The sequence below is a fragment of the Phoca vitulina genome, unplaced genomic scaffold (genome assembly GCF_004348235.1).
Source record: "Phoca vitulina isolate PV1807 unplaced genomic scaffold, GSC_HSeal_1.0 scaffold80, whole genome shotgun sequence".
Classification (NCBI taxonomy): Eukaryota; Metazoa; Chordata; class Mammalia; order Carnivora; family Phocidae; genus Phoca; species Phoca vitulina.
The window spans coordinates 1,645,543-1,667,464 of record NW_022589783.1 but is presented as its reverse complement, the minus strand read 5'-3'; the positions used below and the strand labels follow the sequence as shown (position 1 = coordinate 1,667,464).

The window sequence follows — 21,922 nt, the reverse complement described above, 5'->3', positions numbered from 1 at the left end:
CGCCCGCCGCGCCGCCCCAGGTGCTCCCTGGGGCCACCGCGGCCGCACCCCTCCCCGTCACACCTGCTGTCGTCTGTGTCGCCCCCAGCACGCGGTCCAGAGAAGCGCGTTCGATCGCTGCGCCGCCGCCTCTCAGTCCGGTGGTACTTTCTCCGTTGCCAGTGGGCCCAACCTTACCCTTTTGGTGAGGCAGCTTCTGTTTTTCTACAAGCAGAACGAAGACTCAAAACGTTTGGTGAGTGCCAGCTACGCTTTCACTTATCCTTGTTTATGTGTTTTCCAGCGTGCTTTTTAATGGGGTCAGATAACCCTCCCGGGTGCCTTTGGGAACTGCCCTCAGCCCGCCGTAATAGGTCACCTTTGTGGTGATGTGCTTTACCTGTTAAAGAGCCAAGTAAACTGTCAGTAGTTTTTTTTTGTTTTTTGTTTTTTGTTTTTATGGAAAATTTCAAATATAAGAAAAAGTAGAATGGGGCGCCTGGGTGGCTCAGTCGTTGAGCGTCTGCCTTCGGCTCAGGTCATGGTCCCGGGGTCCTGGGATCGAGCCCCGCATCGGGCTCCCTGCCCAGCGGGAAGCCTGCTTCTCCCTCTCCCACTCCCCCTGCTTGTGTTCTCTCTCTGGCTGTGTCTGTCAAATAAATAATATATATATAAGAAAGAAAAAGTAGAATACTGTATTGATCCATCCACCATGTAGCCAGTACTCACTGTCCATAGTCATCAACACCCATCTCACCCAGAGCCCTCCATACCTGTGCCTTCCCTTCCGTCACTGTGATGGGCATCCTAAATATTCTTGCGTGTTATCTGTAGATACTTGAAATCTCTAACATACAGGGTCTCGCTTTTAAAACATCCCAAATAGGGGCGCCTGGGTGGCTCAGTCGTTAAGCGTCTGCCTTCAGCTCAGGTCATGATCCCAGGGTCCTGGGATCGAGCCCCACATCGGGCTCCATGCTCCACAGGAAGCCTGCTTCTCCCTCTCTCACTCCCACTGCTTGTGTTCCCTCTCTCACGGTGTCTGTCTCTGTCAAATAAATAAATAAAATCGTAAAAAAATAATAAAAATAAAAAAAAATAAAACATCCCAAATATAACTATAAGAATGTCAAACATTATAGGCTTCTAATGTTATCAGTGATGAGGAACGGTTTTGGAAAATACTGATGGGTGTGTAGATGAATCAACTTTTTAAAAATGCAACTTGTTATTGTGTCCAGTTTCTCAGGAAATATTAAGAGATGTCTTATGTAATTATTAGATTAAAAATGTACTTATTCTTCGGAATTCTTGTTTACTTGTAACAAATTTCAAATTACATTGAAAGATGGTATAAAATGAAAAGTCTTCCGTACTACAACCATACATACTACAAAGATCCCCATAAGAAATATAAATACAGGAACAGTTTATTGCTTATCTGCTGTTTGGCTTTAAAATGAATGCAACATTCCTTCCTGAGTTGAGCTAGGCTGGAACCTGAGAACTTTCCATAAACTAGGTCCAATCTAGAGAGGCAGTAAAAGTGGCTTCATCTGCCCATTCTAGACTTTCCTTAAGTGTAGCCTCTTTCCAGGCTTTTTATCTGAAGTTCATGAAAAAATGAATCAGAGAAGTACAGTAGCAGATAATCAGGCTTGCTTTCTGGAACAGGCCATCACCATCTTTGTGTACTCAACTCTTACAGATTGAGATTTGGCTAAGGAGCACCGACGTGTGGGTGCCGTGGGGGGTGCTAGTCATTTATGCCAGTCATTATGTCATAATATAGTACAGAAAGCACCCCTTTCCTCTGGAGAACTGCTCCTGCCATGCTCCTGTGTGAGGGTCCGTCTGTGGTCCCCACGCAGCTGCTTCAGCAGAATTCACGTACGTTTGCCGCCAGGCCTTAAGCAAAACAAAGCAAAGTGCTCCTGTGCGGATTCTGAAACCCTAAATAGAATTAAATGTCATCAAACCTGGTTAATAGAACAAAAGTGAACTTGAATGTTTATTCAGTTTGCAAGCAAAAATGCAAGAACAACAAATTAATCGTGTGGGGAAAGAGGCCCTCTGCCCCAGTCTTCCATGCTCCCTAATTCCCCCCCAGGAGTAAGCATGATGCCACTTTTGTGTTTTTCTAAGATGCTTCTTGCAAAGCTAGGTATATATGGCTGTATTTTCTGCATTTCCTCCCTTTATTTTTTATTATTATGACTTTAAATTACGGTCTTGGGGCGCCTGGGTGGCTCAGTCGTTAAGCGTCTGCCTTCGACTCAGGTCATGATCTCAGGGTCCTGGGATTGAGCCCCGCATCGGGCTCCCTGCTCGGCGGGAAGCCTGCTTCTCCCTCTCCCACTCCCCCTGCTTGTGTTCCCTCTCTCGCTGTCTCTCTCTCTGTCAAATAAATAAAATCTTTAAAAAATAAAAAATAAAATAAATAAATTATGGTCTCTGCTAAAATAGTGTACTCTGATTATATTTAATTATTCTGGAGTTCATAATTGCCTCACTTTTGTTTAACTTTCTTTGAGTCTCTTGATAAAGTTGCCCTCTACTTTTGACAGTACTGTAAAATGCTGCTCAGTATAATTGTCCATGATCAAAGATGTCAGCTAGTCTGATGCTCTATTTCCCTGGAGCTAATCTTCTTGGATTCCAGGAAATTCTTGTGTCATTATCTTGGGAAAATCACTTGCTTTGCTTCAGTTTTAGATCCTCCCTCCTGATCCCATTATCTTTTTGCTTTCTTGGTTTACTCCCTCATTTTATTGATATATATCCTCAGTTGACTTCCCAAGAAAGAATGAATAAGATGTTTTTAAAACTTTACTCATCTGCATTTAGTAAATAGTAACAAAAAGTTAGGCAAAGTAAGTGTTTAATGTACAACTTTTTGGATGTTATTGGTACATTTGTCAAGGTTGTGAAATACAGTATCAAAACACAGTCCAGGATTGCCTGGGTGGCTCAGTCGCTTAAGCGTCTGACTCTTGGTGTCGGCTCAGGTTGTCATCTCAGGGTCATGAGATCGAGCCCCACGTCGGGCTCCACGCTCAGCACAGTCTGCTGAGATTCTCTCTCCCTTCCTCTGCTCCTCCCCTTGAGCTCTCTCTTCTCTCTCTCAAATAAATAAAATCTTCAAAACACAGTCCAGAGAATGTTTAAGTATCACTACTGCTTTGAGTTTTTTTTTTTTTATTTTATAAGCAACTTGAAACATAATTACTTGGTTAATATATTGACAGCCTTATTCTTGAAGTTCCTACAGTTGCCCTTTAGATTTTTATAATGTTTAGTTACTGTACATGCTATTTTTACTTGTTAAGATAGCATGCAATTTAGAATGAACTACATGTCAGATAGTACAGAAAGTATCCTGTTGGTTCCTGAGAAAATATGGACAGGGTAGCTCCAAACACCTGAAGAAGAAACCTTGTGTGTAGGCGAATTCGTATTTGGAATGGGTCACAGAGTTATCTCCACCTAACTTAGGATCTATTGTAATTTGTTTTATAAAACATTTCTGCATTAGTATTTTGTCTGATAACGTTTTATATGAAGAAGTGCTCCTGTCAGATAACAGGCAAAGAAAGAATATAGCACATTTGTAAGTGGCCACATTTAAGAGGCTGTCTTAATTTTAACCGGTTCTAAATGGGTCTTACAAAATGAACAAGTAACAGTCGGTTTTACAAAAATATAGTACAGAAAGTAGAAGAGCTTCCTTGTTAAGTACTGAGTTTTCAAAATCATTTATGGTAGCTACGTCCATAGCAGATAGGCCTCCTGGGTGCAAGTTAGAAATCTTACTCAACATTTGCTAAATTCACTGCCCAGTCGTTGTGTCCAGGAGAATGGGGAGTTCTCCTCACCCTGGCACATCCTTGACTTTTTTCCAACTCTACTGAGGCATGGTTGGCAAAATTTTAAGATAGTTGAAGGGTACGCCATGATGATTTGATATATGTCAGCATTATGAAAGGATCTGTCCAGTCTCTTGTCACCTCACATACTACATACCTGAGCTTTTACTGGGCAGAGTGGGGCTGTATGATCGGTTTCCTACCAAAATTTCATGGAGTTAGGGAAGGGGAGTATCCAAACGGAAAGGATGCTGGAGACACAGAGGCAAAAGGTAAAACGAAGAAACAGATATCCTTGTGCACCTTGGCATTAATACTGTATTTCTCATGTGTTTTTACTATGGATTGCTCATTTTTGCAAATGAGCTGTTTTATTTCAGATTTAGATGAGTTTTAAGTGTACTTGTTCTAGTAGTAAATTTAGAGATTTAGCTTAATACTGATGTGCTATTTTAAGATAGACAATCAAAGACATGTGGTATATACTACAAAATAAAACCTGATTTAGAAGATTTACTTTTTATCATGTTTTGATTAAGTATCTATTTACCACTTAAGGAAATTTGGATTGTTATGTACTGTAAACAATGAGCTTTTTATGGATTGAGAGTGATCTGTATGTTTTGCTGTTTCAGATATGGATGTATCAGAACTTAATTAAACACAGCTCTCTGTTTGTCCAGCAGTTGGATGGATCTGAGCGACTTACATGTTTATTTCAAATAAAGAGGTTGATGAGCCTCTGTTGCAGGTAAATCCCATCGAGTCAGCAACTTCTCACAGGTGTGGAAAGTCTTGAAGAGCTCTTTGAGGGAGTTAAGCACTTTTAGCGAGATCCATGGATTATAACACTTCTCACACTACGTTTGTGGTCTTTGATTTTTCTTGTCTGTTTTTCCCTCTGTGATTGTGCATTTCTCATCTCTACAAACCCAGTATCAGCATGCTGTTGGGCAAGTAATAAGTACTCCAAAGGAAGTGTGAGGTTATTGTCCTGTCTATCCTCGAGTCATGCCTGTTTTCAGAGACCTCTAGTACTGGAACAGAGTGGCTCAAACACCATAGTGAAGGAGAGTCATTTGCGGGAGTTTGGGATGACATTTGCCATGCAGTAAGTATGTGAATACTTTTTGTTTTGGTTTGTTTTTACAGGTTATTGCAAAACTGTAATGATGACAGTTTGAATGTTGCACTTCCAATGAGGATGCTTGAGGTGTTTTCATCTGAGAATACTTACTTGCCTGTTTTACAAGACGCTAGCTACGTGGTGTCCATCATTGAACAGATTTTGCACTACATGATTCAGAATGGTAGGTAGCAGGTGGGGCTGGGCTGTGCGTAGGCAGGATGCTCTGTAGAGCTTGCACACGCGCTCTAAACCCCCAGAGTGCCTGTGACGGGGCACTGCTGAGGGGAGCACCTGCTGGAGGCACGAGGGCTGCCGTTTGTCCTCAGCTCTCTGCACCCTAAACGTCTGGAAATGTGGTCCACTCTAAAGCAAATGCATGCTTCCAGAAACTGTTGTGGGTGCTTCGCTTACGCGTATCTGCAGCAGCTGGTCCTCACGTCAGTGAGCCAGTGGCCGCGTCCCCAGTGGGAGGAGCAGTAAGTAGTGCTGCAGCGACGAGAGACAAGTCAGCGGGATAGCCGGTCTCAGTCAGAAGTAATCTCAGTCTTCACATCAGTTCAGCAGAGGAGAGGAAGAGATTGAGTCGGAGTTTTCTTTCCGACTGGGTGTTAAAGCTCTTACGCGTTGGCACTCTTCTGATAAGGACTGTGTTGTGTAAGGTATAATCTAGATCTGAAATTCCTCTGAGGACACATTAGTGACTATGAAATACACAGGATTTCTGAAACTTTTATGATGAGTTAAGCTGTGTAAAACAAAAATTTAAAAATCTGACTTTCAGGGCACCTGGTGGCTCAGTCGTTAAGCGTCTGCCTTCGGCTCAGGTCAGGGTCCCAGGGTCCTGGGATCGAGCCCCGCATCGGGCTCCCTGCTCCGCGGGAAGCCTGCTTCTCCCTCTCCCACTCCCCCTGCTTGTGTTCCCTCTCTCGCTGTGTCTCTCTCTGTCAAATAAATAAATAAAATCGTTAAAAATAAAAATAAAAATCTGACTACCAGTAATCTCACAGCTAGGAAGTCAAACACTTCAGGGCTTGGACTTCAGAAGTATTAGCATTAAAAAATAAGTATGTTATTTGTTATAAGAGGGGCTATAGGTGGTTCTGGAAGGCAGGAGTCACTGGTAAAACCATAAGTAAGTTTCTTTTTGTTTTCCAGAGGTGATGGACTAATGTAGGCTAAACCTAGCTAATTTAATCCTCAATACTAAAACTGTAAAAATTAAATTCGTATACATCTCAACCTTAGCTTTTGGCTTAGGTTTTAAAAAAAGGGGGTGGGTAGGCCTGGGTGGCTCAGTCGGTTAAGCGTCTGCCTTCGGCTCAGGTCATGTTCCCAGGGTCCTGGGATCGAGCCCCACGTCGGGCTCCCTGCTCAGTGGGGAGTCTGCTTCTCATCCCTCACATCGCTGTGCTTTCTCTCTCTCTCAAATAAATAAAATCTTAAAAAAAAAAGAAACCTATTTTAGTTTGTTGAAAAATTAGGGAGTCAACTAAAAGTAAATTGAAATTTGTGGGATTTGATCTTTTAAAAAACAAAGTAATGATAATTAGAAATCATCCTTTGTATCAGTTGATGCATTGTTGTGTATATTGATTTAAGGCTGAGCAATCACGAGAATTTTTACTTTTCTTGTTTTCTAAAAGTGTAAAGAACGTAACTAAGAAATGCATTATTTTGAAATGTGTCTAGAAGTAGAAAGTGTGTCACGATCTTGCGGTGAAACTGCCGCTTCTGGCACCTTCTGTGGGGACACGCGGTGATGCCACAGCTCCATGCGGTGCTCAGGGCTCCCCGCGACGTGTGGCCCCCGTCTGTCTCATGCACCGTTACCGTTGACTCTACTCCCTGTGCTGTACTTTCATCTCTGTGACTTACTGACTTCACTGGAAGTTTGTTCCTCTTAATTCCATTCACCTGTTTTTCCCCGGCATTAGGAGTCCATAAAATTTGGCAGTGTTTACTAATTGTAGTTTGTATTATTATACAGTATGTGCTGTGACTTAACATGAAGCTTTTTAACAAATGCAGCGGAACTTCATACTCTAGTCATGCTGTCAGGTAATCTGTTCAATACATACAGAGATTGATGTTGACATATTAACGGTATCATTTTTTTAAGATTTTATTTATTTATTTGACATAGAGAGAGCACAAGCAGGGGGAGCGGCGGGCAGGGGTGAAGCAGGCTCCCCTGCTGAGCAGGGAGCCCGATGTGGGACTCGATCCCAGGACCTTGAGATCATGACCCAAGCTGAGGGCAGATGCTTAACAGAATGAGCCACACAGGCACCCCATGATATTTTTAAAATTCTTGATGTATTCTCTATACTGTCCTTTTTTTCTTTTTTTCCTTAATCTCCGTTGACTCACTGATCTCAATCTCAAGTGACTTACTGATTTTATGGCTGGAGGTTTGTACCTCTTCATCCCCTTCATCTGTCTCACCCACTTCCATCTTCTCAGTCTCATAGCAAAAGAGCTTTCAAGGGTCTCTGTTGAGTTTCACTAGTGATCAAAATACATGAGGTTGGAGTTGGAGTTACAAAGTAGGTGTGAAGATAGAGGACTGAATAGTCAGGGTTTAGTGGTCATGACTCATACAGATTGTGGTGGCTGTCTGACCAGATGGGGGCCCCGGTTGTGGGGCGATGATTGGATCAGTAGGGGTGGAAGCTGGCCCAGGCCGTTTGAAAGGATTCACCTGAGGCAGAACAAAGGGGATAGAAATGAGCAGAGGCTGGAGGCAGTGGGTGGGGCCTGTTTGTAAACGGGGAAGGTGAGGACATCTGGGGACATATGGAATTTTCTCCCTTTTTGGTAACGGTGCCTGGTTGTAAGGAGCCCATTGGTCCATTAGGGCCTATGGCTATTTCGAGGTGGGTTGTGTCCTGGGCCTGTCTGTGTTCGGCCAGGGCCTCGTGCTCTGATCAAGTTTCCATGGCTCAAGCCTGTTGCCTAAAAGCGGCCTCTTCATAAATTTGTGTAGGACTGTTTTCAGAAAGTAAACCAAACGGATTGTGTTTTTAATGTGTGCTACCAAATGTGTCTGGACAAACTACACCTGAAGATTGTTCTTGGGTGGCTCAGTCGTTAAGCGTCTGCCTTCGGCTCAGGTCATGATCCCAGGGTCCTGGGATCAAGCCCCACATTGGGCTCCCTGCTCAGTGGGAAGCCTGCTTCTCCCTCTCCCTCTGCCCCTGCTGTATTCCTTCTCTCGCTGTGTCCCTCTCTATCATATAAATAAATAAAATCTTTAAAAAAGGTGGGGGGGGGGGCAAATATATTTAAAAGACTGTAGGGTTTGGATCATTGGTGATGCCGGAGTTGATGTTTACTGCACACCTTGCAATCCCATCAAAAGTTTAGTAAGGTCATAAAAGTTGTTGCTTCAGCTTGAATTCCCTGGTGCCCATATTTTGGTCTCCAAAGCCATCATTTCCTTCTAAAAGGAATGTAAAGGCTGGTGGGTGCCAGGTCCTGGCTCCAGGTCAGGAGATGAGGACAGGTGAGTCTGGAGGTGCTCTTCATGAGCAGTGGAGCTCAGGGGCCTGCCCACAGCCTACCCCATTGCCCAAAGACAGGACAGTGTGAGAATTAGTGAGGATAACCACTGCAGTAAATTGAAATATGTCTGTTTAAGTCCATGAGTTCAACATGCTTTTTAAACACCACAAAACTAGTTAAATACTTGGAGGATGCTTAAGAGGCAAATGAAAACCATCACAACGTATGGGCCTTACTTAGATCCTGATTCAAGCAAACTAGTTAAATAAAATTTATAGCAAGAGAGAGTTGGAGACTTGAACACTGACTAGATGCTTGTGATAGCAAGGAATTATTGTTAATTTAATTTAGCTGTCATAATGGTATTTTTAAGAAAAATAAAGTCCTTTGATGACACACTGAAATCGTTATATTTTAGATTTGCTTCCCAATAAATGGAGGAGTGGGTGATGGGTACATGGAGTATATATACCATTTCAGGCTACTTATGTATTTAACTTTTCCTTAATAAAAAAGTTGAAGGGGCTCCCAGCTGGCTTGATCAGTAGAGCATGCGACTCTTGATCTCGGGATCGTGAGTTCGAGCCCCACGTTGGGTGTAGAGATTACTTTAAAAAATTAATAAACTTAGACGAACCATGAGAGACGATGGACTCTGAAAAACAAACTGAGGGTTCTAGAGGGGAGGGGGGTGGGAGGATGGGTTGGCCTGGTGATGGGTATTGAGGAGGGCACGTTCTGCATGGAGCACTGGGTGTTATGCACAAACAATGAATCATGGAACACTATATCTAAAACTAATGATGTAATGTATGGGGATTAACATAACAATAAAAAATTAAAAATCAAAAAAAAAAGTCACTTAAAAAAAATTAATAAACTTAAAAAAGGGGGGCCATTGTCTGTTTAACTAGTAACATTTAACAAAAAAGGAAAGTTGAAGAATTAACTTAAATTTGGACCCATGGAGATTTATAAAAAGCTTTTAAAAATTGACACATTTTTTTCCTCATTATGATGAAGGTACCAAATTTTAAATATGTGTTTTTCCTTTCTTTTAGGGTATTATAGATCTCTCTATTTGTTAATTAACAGCAAGCTTCCATCAAGTATTGAATATTCTGATTTATCTCGAGTTCCTATAGCAAACATTTTGCTAGAGAATGTTCTGAAACCATTGCACTTTACTTACAACTCCTGTCCAGAAGGTGCAAGGTGAGAATGGGATAATTTACTGATTTTGTAAGTTCACAGGTTCTGTATCTAACAATAACTTTTACATGGATGCTATTTTACATATAGACTTCAAAGTCAAATTTTTACTTTATTAATGTGACTCAATTTAAAGAAAAATTTTACTATTTCTGTTTGGCCTCTACCCTAATATAAATTTATAATTCTGATGGTCTGGTTATTTTCCTGTCTTCTAGTAGCTATTGAAAGATATAAAAACATGGTAGAGTTTTCTCAATAGGGAATGCACAAAATCAGTTAATTTCAAGGCAATTTAGTTGATATTGAATGCTTAACTTCAATTAATTTAGAAAAGAATATTTCATAAGTTAATTTTGATCAGTGATTTTATGAACAATATGTTTTGATAAAAGCTTCCATTTTTCTTTCAGGCAACAAGTCTTTAGCGCCTTCACTGAGGAGTTGTTGGCGGCACCTTTTACAGATCAGATTTTTCATTTCATCATTCCAGCCTTAGCGGATGCACACACTGCTTTCCCTTACGAGCCCTTCCTGAGCGCACTGTTGTTCCCGGAGAGCAGGCGCTCCAAGACGAGCAGTGGGGCACCGTGGCTCTTCTTCTTTGTCTTAACTGTTGGCGAGCATTACCTGGGTATGAGATAAAAGACGTGTTCTACTTGAACTCACATTTACATAGTACTGGCAGATAGAAGTCAAAAGAGAAGCGAATCCAGTGCCAGGTGTATGTTGTCAAGGTGGCCCCTGGGGGAGGGGGTGGATTTCTTGTAAGAGTGTATTTGCTGAAGGTCTGTGTCCTAGACAGTGGGGAAAGTTTCTAGGCACATAAAGTCCCTATTCAGCGACACCTGTCTGGCTCCATCAGCGGAGTATGTGACTCTTGCTCTCCGGGTTGTGAGTTTGAGCCCCACCATGGGTGTAGAGATTACTTAAAAAAAAAAAAAAAGGCTTGATTCAGATACATGTTACCAGGCCACACAGATTAAAAAGAATTTTAAAGTTGAATGGGAGAACTCCTGTGAGTGCAGGGATGTTATCCCCACTTATGCTAAACTTCTAATGTGTGCCTATTCTAGAATTATAGCGTCTTTCTCTGATGTATTTTAATACATCTGTACATGAGTTATTAGAATTTTGATAATAAGTTGTGGTCAGAAATGTCTCTCTGAATATAAGAAAAATGATACCTGAGTTTTCTAGTTTCTGTTTGATCATTTCTAATGAAATACTACAACTGACTGTTTTACAAAGGGACCCTCTCTGAGGAAGGACTGCTGGTGTATTTAAGGGTACTCCAGACCTTTCTCTCTCAGCTACCAGTTTCACCTGCCGGCACAAGCTGTCAAGATTCAGCCAGTGACTCAGAAGATGAGGGTGAAGAGGCAGATAAGCAGCCGAGCGCTCCGGTAAGCTCCAGGGGGCCTGGGGGTCAGCGAACGAATTACACTGCATATCACTCCATCTGATTTTGAAGTCACTTTTAACTTTGTGTCCATCCTTACTTTTGGCTATATAAGTAATACATGAAAGCGTTCTTGTTGTAAAGCATTCAGACTGCAGATGAAGTCCCCTCCCTTCCTCGGCCACCCTGTTCTTTTTTTTTTTTTAATTTTTTTTTGAAGATTTTATTTATTTATTTGACAGAGAGAGACACAGTGAGAGAGGGAACACAAGCAGGGAGAGTGGGAGAGGGAGAAGCAGGCTTCCCGCGGAGGAGGGAACCTGATGCGGGGCTCCATCCCAGGATGCTGGGATCCTGACCTGAGCTGAAGGCAGACGCCTAACGACTAAGCCACCCAGGCGCCCCTCGTCCACCCTGTTCTTTCCAGAGATGACTGTCCTGGCGACTGGGGATTGGGATGTTCTTCCACACCTTCTCCTGCCCATCCATAGAAGTGTATGTGGGGGTACATAGTTATGTGGGTTTTTTATGCAGAGTAGGCCATGCTGTATATTAATTTGTTACTTGGGAAATTTTCCTAGAAGTGAAATTGTTGGGTTTTTTAACCCAACCCATTTTTAAGAATTTTTTATCGCAACTTTGCTGAGATACACTTTACCATAAAACTCGCACTTTTAAAGTGATGTACAGTTGAGTGATTTCTCAGTATATTCGCCTAACCGCAGCCACCACCACTCTGTGTCTGCACAGAAACCCGCGCCCATCAGCAGCCACGCCCTCCCCTTCTCCCAGCCTCAAAGGGAAAAAAGGTTTTCTTCCTTACCCTATCTTGTGGTCACCAAGTAATGTCTCCTGTTAATTTTTGGCAGTTTTGTAGAGACAAATGTTAGATTTATTTGAAAAAAAATGAATATTGAGTTTATTGTAACGTATAAGCATGGTTTGCTGTGTATTTTCAAGGAATAAAAAGCTCTGCATTATACACACACATAATTTATGTGTCTTCAGTGATATATCTGCTGATTTTTCTCTTAATTACACAATTGAAATAACTTGAGATAAGGCTGACATGGGTTTAAATATTTTTTTTGTTAGGAAATTTCCCATTATTAATATTAAGTCCAGTCCCAGGAAGAAGACACTCCAGAGTGGCTCAGGTTTCCCAGGGGACGTAAATCTTCAGGATCTCGTGAAGTGAGAGGGTGTGTTAGTGCTCTGCCTTCCAACACAGATAGCTTCGTTAGCAGAGATGAAGAGTCATTGCCCCTTACAGCTAGGGGAAGGGCTAGTTATAGAGGGGCAAAACTGAATGTTTTGGTGGAAGCTGCAAGTCTTGCATCTGTCAGAATTCAGAACTGCACATAAAAATGTGAATTTTTTATGTGGTAAAAAAAAAGTGGGATTCTGTAGATGGAATGTAGATAAAACTTTTGTTTTTTAGAAGACACTTTTTTAATGCTTAATTACCTTCTAGAGAAGCTGTGAAATTATAATGTTTATACACAATATGATTTGTATCCACATGAAAATGAGGCTCTGGGCTGCGTCTGCTGGAGAGGTGTTAGGAAGTCCCTTCTCACTGTGGACACAAACAGAAGAGCAGAATATGAGACACAGGAAACAAAAGAATGCTCAGGTCGCTTGTGGTTACACTGCTAGAACGTATAAAAAGTGTAGCTTGTCTCCCTCTCTGATTTTATTTTTTTCTTTCCCTTCCCCCATGTTCATCTGTTTTGTTTCTTAAATTCCACGTATGAGTGAAGTCATATGACATAAGAGGCTCTTAACTCTAGGAAACCTACTGAGGGTTGCTGGCGGGAGGGAGGAGGGGGATGGGGTAACTGGGGGATGGGCATGAAGGAGGGCATGTGATGTAATGAGCACTGGGTGTTATTTAAGACTGATGAATCACTGACCTCTACCCCAGAAACTAATAATACACTATATGTTAACTAAATTGAGTTTAAATTAAAAAAAAAAAAAAATTTTTTTTTAAAGCCCATAAGACTGGGGCGCCTGGGTGGCTCAGTTGGTTAAGCGACTGCCTTCGGCTCAGGTCATGATCCTGGAGTCCCAGGATCGAGTCCCATATCGGGCTCCCTGCTCAGCGGGGAGTCTGCTTCTCCCTCTGACCCTCCTCCCTCTCATGCTCTCTGTCTCTTATTCTCTCTCTCTCTCAGATAAATAAATAAAATCTTAAAAAAAAAAAAAAGCCCATAAGACTATTGGAGAATATGGCTTAGAACTTTTATTTTGAAGTTTCTAAATGTAAGCCTTTGAAGTGTGAGCCATTGCATGGGCTAGGCATCCCATAAAGTCATTAAAAATTTTTTTGACAAACTGCAAAAAAAAAAAAAAGTGCAGCTTCATTTTGTTACTTATATTTTTGGGAAATTTTACTCCACTTTATTTTTCTTCCTTAATATACAAGGGTTTCAAGGTCTGTGTTACTAGAATTATATGACGTGGTACTTTTGTTTCTCTTTTTCATTTTTTTCTCTTCATTTTTCCCTTGCATTGTTTATCATCTCTCCCTCCTTGTCCACTTTTGGGTTCAGAACCAGTGACCCAGTAGTAGGCCAGGTACTCAGCAGATTTGACTCAAAATCTTTTATTTTTTGGTCAGATCTTTTGATGGCTGCTTATATATTATTTCCTATGAGAATTATGTAGACTTCAATTTGATTGAATGAGATTTTCCAGAGTCAAATTTCACTGTTTATAAACTCTTAGGTTTCTGTATAATCAGTTTAGTTATTATTTGTGTATAATTTATTTTAAATAGGTACACTACAAAAATAGTACCAATGTATTCTTTTCCTAACTCCTTTTATTAGGTGCATCTTATTTACAGATTCAAGTTTGACAGATAGAATTTATTACTTTTATCTAAAGCAATGTTTTGATAGATTATTATAAGTTACATAAGTTATATCCATTTAAGTTTCCAAACAATGTAGTCAGCAATACCCAGTGTTGTGTATATATATTCATATTTATATGTACTCGGATATATACATACATATATGAAAGAAGATATATATGTATCTTTGGTTAATACTCCAAATAGGTAAATGCATAGTGTCTTAGTTCAGGTTTTATTCGGTGAATCAGATCTTTAGAGAAATTAAGATAGAAAATATATCTCTTTTGTTTTTCTAAAAATAAATTATTTAAGATTCTATTTTCGCTTAAACTGTAATCTCCCAAATAATTTAAAATGGAAATTCTGCTAGATGATAATATATTCCCACCCATGTATGCTTAATACAATGGTGTCTAAAAATACGAAATTAATTTTTCTTAAAATGTCAATACTGAAATATTGTAACATCGTAGGCAAAAACTGAGTATTTACAGTCCCTGTGTTGTTAATGTTGGATAAAATTGGTGCCTAATATAGATAGTGACTGTGGAACTCTAGAGAATTTCATATTACTTTAATGGATGCATTTGGAGAGATATTGATTTGTCCATTGTGATGTGGGTAACTTTTAGATAATGCCTACTTTTTATTTTCACTTGAAGTAAGATCAGATTTCGTGTGTGTGTGTGTGTGGTATAGAGGGTCATTTCTAATAAAACGTCGTTAACTCAGAGCAATTTCCGTGGTGTGTTTTAGGAGGATGGTAGGCTCTCAGTACCATACATAACGGAGGAGTGTCTGAAGAAGTTGGACACGAAGCAGCAGACCAACACCCTGTTAAACCTGGTGTGGAGGGACTCAGCCAGCGAGGAGGCCTTTACTCTGATGGCATCGATCGGCCACACGCTTATGGTGCAGCATCGGATGGTGGTGCCCAAAGTCAGGCAAGTGTTGTGGGCACTCCGTGAGCAGTGCAGTGTGCCTCCCCCCCCGTGCTTTGTCCCGGCTTCCTCTGTGGCAGTTTTATCCGCCCACTTTTCTGGTGGAATATGATAGAGGATATTCAACTGTTCAAGCACTTCGTGGAGAATGAAAGTTGGTTTTTCTTTTCTAAACCGACTGATACTGTTTGAATCCATTTTCCTGGCCTGTCATGTATTAAATGAAATAAGCTCATTTTTCTAGAGTGTCTTGGAAATGAGAGTGGAGCTCAGTCCTAGCCACCTTTTGAAACATTGGTCTCATGCCTGTTATAGAACCAATATGTTACATATCTTTTAGGCTTTCCCACAGTACTCTCTTTATCAGTCGCCCTCGACAGTTTACTCTAGCACTCTGAAATTTTTGCCTTTCAAAACTTTGGAATAAACTTTTGAAAGGGACAAAACAAAACATACAAGTTAGAATGTGGCTTATTTGTATTGAGGTAAGTAAGTGTGACCATAATGTTGAACTATTTTTCTCTCTCTAATTTGAGTAATAGTTTAGGGTTTCTTGAGAATTGCACAAATGTTTAACAGGGTATGGTGCAAAGATACATAGTGGTTCTAGGAGGAACGAAGGGACTGACGTTATATAGGCATTCTGCTGAAAGGCGCTGTCTCTTGATGTCCTGTGTTATGTCGGATGATTTATGTTACCCTAAAGAATCCTCTTCTGTTTTTATAAAATGCTATCCTGTAACATGAAAAGAGCTGTTTCTTTTGGTTAGGAAAGCATTCTTTGAACCGAACTGTATGCAGAGAACACATCACCAGCTGAAACCGCCTTGTAAACACTAATGCAGCCCACTAATTAGGTGCTATCTTAGCGCCCTGGTGTTTATTACTGTTGGAGGAAGTAAGATGTCAGTGAAACTGTGATCCCTCGATTAGGTAATTAGCTCTCTGTAGGCTAATTGCATTAGGGCAGGATGTGAGATCTCAGGATCATAGCAGCTCAGCGAGGATACTTGCTTTTATTGTAGCACAAAGTCCATCCCTTTGGATAGTAATTACTGGAGTTAAATGCATCACTGCCCTGGTCTGGGGTTCACTAGTGAACTGTTTCCAAAAGGTGTTTAATGGGTAAAGGAGCTTTATATGGAACCTTGATTTTTATGAGTACTGCACCTATTTCCTCTAAGAAACTACTCCAGGAATTTTATTTATGGTTTAAATATATTAGGTTTGAAGTATCTAGAATGTTTTTCATAGCTCATGAAAGCAGGTACTTTAACTGTGGTTGATTTTCACTGCTTTCAAGTTTGTTTTTGTTTCGTTTTTTTAAGGTATTTAAAAGATGATTAATAAATTCCAGGGCTGACAACTCGCTATCAGTGCCTCTGGGCTCATACAAATCCCTCTTACTTTCATGGTTGGGATTTGCAATTTTAATTATTATTATTTCTTCTTTTTTTCTTCCTCTTCTTCTTCTTCAGATTTATTTATTTATTTTAGTGGGGGGAGAGGCAGAGGAAGCGTGAGAATCTTACGCAGGCTTCACACTGAGTGCAGAGCCCGACTCGACTGGGGGCTTCAATCCCAGGACCCTGAGATCATGACCCGAGCCAAAATCAAGAGTCAGATGCTCAACTGACTGAGCCACCCGGGCGCCCCTGCAATTTTGATTTCTGTTTAACATTGATTGTCAGGATGTATAAAGGAACATGGAGACCCTTTTTACATTGATATGGAAAGAGTTCCAAGATACATGTTTAAGTGAAAAATAGGAAGCTACAGTACAATGTGAATAATAACCTACTTTTGTGTCAGAATGGTGGAAAAAGTAGGAATGTATGTTTGTTTGTATTGGCATAAAAAATCTTGGACACATACACAGAAAATTCATAGAACTGATTATTCACATATCTGGCTGTGCTGGGGAGGTCAAGAGTGGAGGAGGGTGTGGACTTCTCACTGTATTTTTTCTTAATGATTTTTATTTATTTATTAGAGAGAGAGCATGAGTGGGGGGGAGGGGCAGGGAGCCTGAAGCAGGGCTTGACCCCAGGACCCCGGGATTATGACCTGAGCTGAAGTCAGATGCTGCTCAACTGACTGAGCCACCTAGGTGCCCTTCAGTGCATGTTTTTTGATATGGTTTTAAGTTTCAGATCATGTGAATTACTTAAATTTTTAAAAATTAAGTAATAAATGAGTTGCCAGCTCCTTTTATTTATTTATTTTTCCTAAAGATTTTATTTATTTATTTGACAGCTAGAGAAAGTACAAGCAGGGGGATCCGCAGGGGGAGAGGGAGAAGCAGACTCCCCACTGAGCAGGGAGCCCGATGTGGGGCTACATCCCAGGACCCTGGGATCATGACCTGAGCCGAAGGCAGACGCTTAACCTACTGAGCCACCCAGGCCAGCCAGCTCCTTTTATGAGAGAAAATTTGTAGATCCTGCCATTGGACTAGGGACTCTGAATAAATACTTGGATATAAATTTATTTTTTCCTTAAGAAAACGTATTCACTGTTTTTACTATGAATAAATGCTACATGGTTGTATTGTGAGACGGAAAACAAGAAGGCAGTGTCCCAGTATCCAGAGAACTAAACCCAGAAAGGTGGGCACTTACGTGGACACGTGAGGGCGGCCACTGGGCCCTGGTAGGCTTTAACCCTGGCTGACTTAGAATGCGAGTTGGCAGGCAGTAGGTTAGTGTGTCGTCGATGGATTTGTGCTGTTCAGAAGTGTTACCGGTAGAGCTGAGGACTGTGCCCCTCTGTTTGCCCTGCCTCTGGTCACGCCTCACCCTGCTCTGCCGGAGGGGGCACCCCCACAGGCCCCCCCAGCAAGCCTGGCCCTCCGTGGCCATCTGCATGGTTGCCCTTCCTCTTCCCAAACTTCCTTCCCCTGTGACCTTTGCAGGTGCGTTTCTCATGAATTTCCCTTTGCTGTTGGGCTTCTCTTTCTGTTTCCTCCATGGGCTCTTCTTTGTCTCTGTGTTTCAGCGTTTCCTCAACTTCTTCGACTTCTTTTCCCTTCAGTTTCTTTGTTTTTTTCTACTCAGTTGATTCTCTGGGTGATAGAAGTGCCTTCAGCCACTTTCTGGAGCTCCAGACTCCTATTTAGCTGTTTAACAGGGGCTGTCCTCAAACCCCTTACATACTGCTTAAGATTGAGTTCAGCATCTCTCCCCAAAACCTGGGGGTTACGCTGGGGGGGGGCCACTAGCAAAATGTGGCTACTTCATTGTAAATTAATTACAGTTAAATGGAAGCACAGACCCAGTTCCTTGGCCACCCAGCTCGCCACAGTTCAGGTGCATAGTGGCCGCCGTGTAAGACAGCACAGACTCTTCCCGGCGGCACAGAAGGTTCTGCTGGATGGAGTTCTGTAGGGTTTAGGCTTAGAGTCGGTCCTTTCTTGGTGATTCCGCACGTGCATCCAGTCACTGTGATGTGTGAGTGCTATGTTCTTATGCTCTGTTTTGCCAAACTGAATTGTCAGAAACGTAACCCTGTTAATCTCCTACTCAGATATCTGCCAGTGCATCCCCTTTGCTTTCAGGAAAAAATTCACATTCCGTAGTTTATCAGTTTGTTCTGTATCCTTCACTTATCAAGTGTTTGGTTACCTCTCTGCCCCAGCCATGCTCGCGCTGGCTTTCTGCCTCTCCTGTGTTTGGGGTCTGCCCCCTTTTGCCCCTACTAGACTCTGTCCAAAATGCATCTTCCCTCCTTGTCCTATCTTTCTTGGCTCAGTTGTCTGCTAGATTCTTGCTAAGGTTATCATCTGTCAGAGGCCTTCCTGAGTTACTGAGATTTCACCTGTAATTCCCAACTTACAGTGACATTTTTCATTTTATGGCAGGCACTTCCTGTTAGTGCTAGTGTCAGGAGTGGGGCTTATAATCCGGGTGCTAGACGGACTTGTTCTTGGTACTCAGCTCTTCTGTTGCATGGACTTCTAAAACCTTTGAAATGGAATTTTAAAAGGTAGTGTTTTAGGGGTCACAGAGGTTGCTATTATAATTTGCCTGTGGTTTTCTTGAAAATACATCCAATCACAAGGCCTTCACAGATCAGTTTTATTGCAACATGTGCTTCATTTTTCTACCAAAACCTAAAGAATGAGCCAACTTAATTGTATTTTATGTTTTGAATTGTGGTTTAGTTAATCCTGTGCCTGGAAGCGCATGGCTGTTGTCCTGTCTGTTTTCTGGGCGCTGTCAAGTGCGCGTGGTAATGGACATTCTTCAGCTCTGGTTCACAAGTTCATGTCTATAATAATTTGAGGTAGTGTGAGTATGCACATGACTTCAGTGGGGAAAAACACGGATTTGTGTTTTGTTTTTTATTGCAGATTATACTACTCATGTTTTTGTAAACAAGTTTTTATAATTTCTTTTGAAACTATTGAGCCTGGCTACCTACATAGAGAAATTTACTTTTTGCCTGTGATTTCATGCTTGCTTTTATTATCAATGATATTTTCAGTACAATCAATACATTTAATTTGCTTTTGATTCATGTTAGAATATTCTATGATGGGGCGCCTGGGTGGCTCAGTCGTTAAGCGTCTGCTCTCAGCTCAGGTCGTGGTCCCAGGGTCCTGGGATCGAGCCCCGCATCGGGCTCCCTGCTTCACGGGAAGCCTGCTTCTCCCTCTCCCACTTCCCCTGCTTGTGTTCCCTCTCTCGCTGTGTCTCTCTCTGTCCTATAAATAAATAAATAAAATCTTTAAAAAAAAAAAAAAAGAATATTCTATGATAGAGGCCAAGTAAGATTTGTGAGCTTTTAAACATTTCAATACATAATGATTTTATTATTAAATCTATTTTGAAGTCATATATAGATTATAAACTAACTGATAATCATTATTGTTAGACACATCAAATTAGTAAGTGGTCTTGATTTGGTCAGACTTAGCAATAAGTGATTTTTGAAACTTCTGAGAATTTTCTAAACATTTATGAGTGACAGCTGATTCACAGGAAACACAAGTCAACTTGGGAAAAGCACGTATGCCGCCTGTATTGATCTTCTTACGTGTACTTTTTAAGAGTAGTATTGAGAAATAGTAAGGAACGCATCCAACATAATGATTCATTTTAGTGAAACTGTAGTATGAGGGAAAGTTCCTTTTTCAAGTGTGTTCACCCTTAAATAAAAGCAGTTGTCAGGAGAAAGGTACTGTCCGTGTGACCTGGTTGTGGTCTGAGCACTGGAACGTGGACTGAACAGAGCTGTGTCTGGGGCTTCTCTTCGTAGTTCTCAGTGGTCTGTGAAGAGAAATTCTTTGGCAAGTTGCCTCAAGCTGAAATAGGTCTTAAAATTTTTGTAATAATAAAGGCAATTTAGAATGTATTTTTAATCTTATCTCAGAGGTGAAATGTTATATGTGTGTTTTAATATTGCTTTTGTCAAACAAGTGATACTTAGAGCAGGAAAACAGTATTAGGTGTGTGCTTGTGCGCTACAAGAGAAGCATGGTCTTTGGGTGGCTGACTAGTCCTGTTTCTTTTACCTGGGACACCTTCCCAGTGTCTGAGGACGCCTCTCCTTCCTGCGTATGCACTGTACCCTCCACTGTGTTCTCTTTAATGACTTAAAGAGTCCCTGCAGACAGCTGACCTGAATTTATGACTCGGGTTGGAAAGGTCGCCCTTCACTAAGTAACTCGTAGAGTTATCTCAGCTAAATAAAACTTAGTGGGTAATTTTTAATATATCCCAGTATACATGAAGAACAGATTACTTCTTTACCTTTTAGCAATAAAGCTCCAAACTAAATAACCTTCAGTAATTTATAAAAATGTTTAATAATTTGTTTTCCTTTTGCCTATTGAATGATTGAAATAAAATTGTTTCAAAGTTAACTTGAAATACAACTTTTGAAATACGTAGCCATTAAAATGGTGTTTCAGAAATATATATGTGTGTGTGTATATATATATATATTTCTGTGGAAAGATGGTAATTATAATTTTAAGAGGAAACTATTATAAGAGAGTATACTGGGAGGACCCATTTCTGCTTATGTGTATCCACATAGTATCTGGGGGATTTATCTCTGGGCATTAAGTTTGGTTATTTCTGGGAAGATGGATGAAATGTTGCCAGTGCTCTTAGACTATATTGTTGTGTTGCTCTTAAGAAAAAAGAGCAAACGAGACATACATTGAAAATATGTAATTTCTAAAAAAGGGCAGGGGGGCGCCTGGGTGGCTCAGTCGTTAAGCGTCTGCCTTCAGCTCAGGTCATGATCCCAGGGTCCTGGGATCGAGCCCCGCATCGGGCTCCCTGCTCAGTGAGAGGCTTGCTTCTCCCTCTCCCACTCCCCCTGCTTGTGTTCCTGCTCTCGCTCTCTCTCGCTGTCAAATAAATAAATAAAATCTTAAAAAAACAAATTAATTTCTCAGATTTCTTAGGTGCTAAGTTTTAGTATTTATGTATGACATAATTTTAAGAAATCTTATTGCTATTGGTAAAACTATACTAGATAATTCATTTTTTAAAAAGAACTCAGTTTCTTGAGGCACCTGGGTGGCTCAGATGGTTAAGCATCTGCCTTTGGCTCAGGTCATTATCCCAGGGTCCTGGGATCAAGCTCCACATCGGGCTCCTGGCTCAGAGGGGAGCCTGCTTCTCCCACTCCCTCCGCCTCTCCCCCCTCCTCATGCTCTCTCTCCGTAGCTCTGTGTCTCGAATAAATAAAATCTTTAAAAAATAAAAATAAAAGAACTCAGTTTCTTGATGGAACAGAAATAAGGCAAGCAAATACTACCTTCTAAATTCTTTTTTTTTTCCATAGCTTTCTTCTCTCTGTTTTTTACCTGTGGTTGTTTGGACATCCTTCATAGTATATCAAGTCAGATTTAACACTCTCTACGTGTTGGGTGTGGCCACCATTTTAAGTATCTCAGAGATGGGCTCGCAGTCCTGTCTTCCAATACAGCTCAAGTGCGCAACAGGGGAGTCCTTTTGTTTTGGGAAGTGGAAAGTTTAGGTGGGAATTTGCTTAGACATTAATGAC

At 41.1% G+C, this 21,922-nt stretch overlaps 1 protein-coding gene across 3 annotated transcripts in view; it reads left to right on the top strand.

Annotated features, from left to right (window-relative positions):
* The window catches only part of UBE3C (ubiquitin protein ligase E3C), a 121,947-nt gene that overhangs the window by 27,784 nt on the left and 72,241 nt on the right, over window positions 1-21,922 (top strand). For 2 of the 3 annotated variants that reach the window (XM_032394424.1, XM_032394425.1), the window contains exons 4-10: window positions 89-235; window positions 4,481-4,596; window positions 4,998-5,155; window positions 9,540-9,693; window positions 10,104-10,324; window positions 10,942-11,096; window positions 14,715-14,902. In XM_032394424.1, coding sequence (XP_032250315.1) covers window positions 89-235; window positions 4,481-4,596; window positions 4,998-5,155; window positions 9,540-9,693; window positions 10,104-10,324; window positions 10,942-11,096; window positions 14,715-14,902 — 1,139 coding nt within the window. The remainder of the gene's footprint in view (window positions 1-88; window positions 236-4,480; window positions 4,597-4,997; window positions 5,156-9,539; window positions 9,694-10,103; window positions 10,325-10,941; window positions 11,097-14,714; window positions 14,903-21,922) is intronic. The other variant, XM_032394426.1, reaches the window with a different exon arrangement.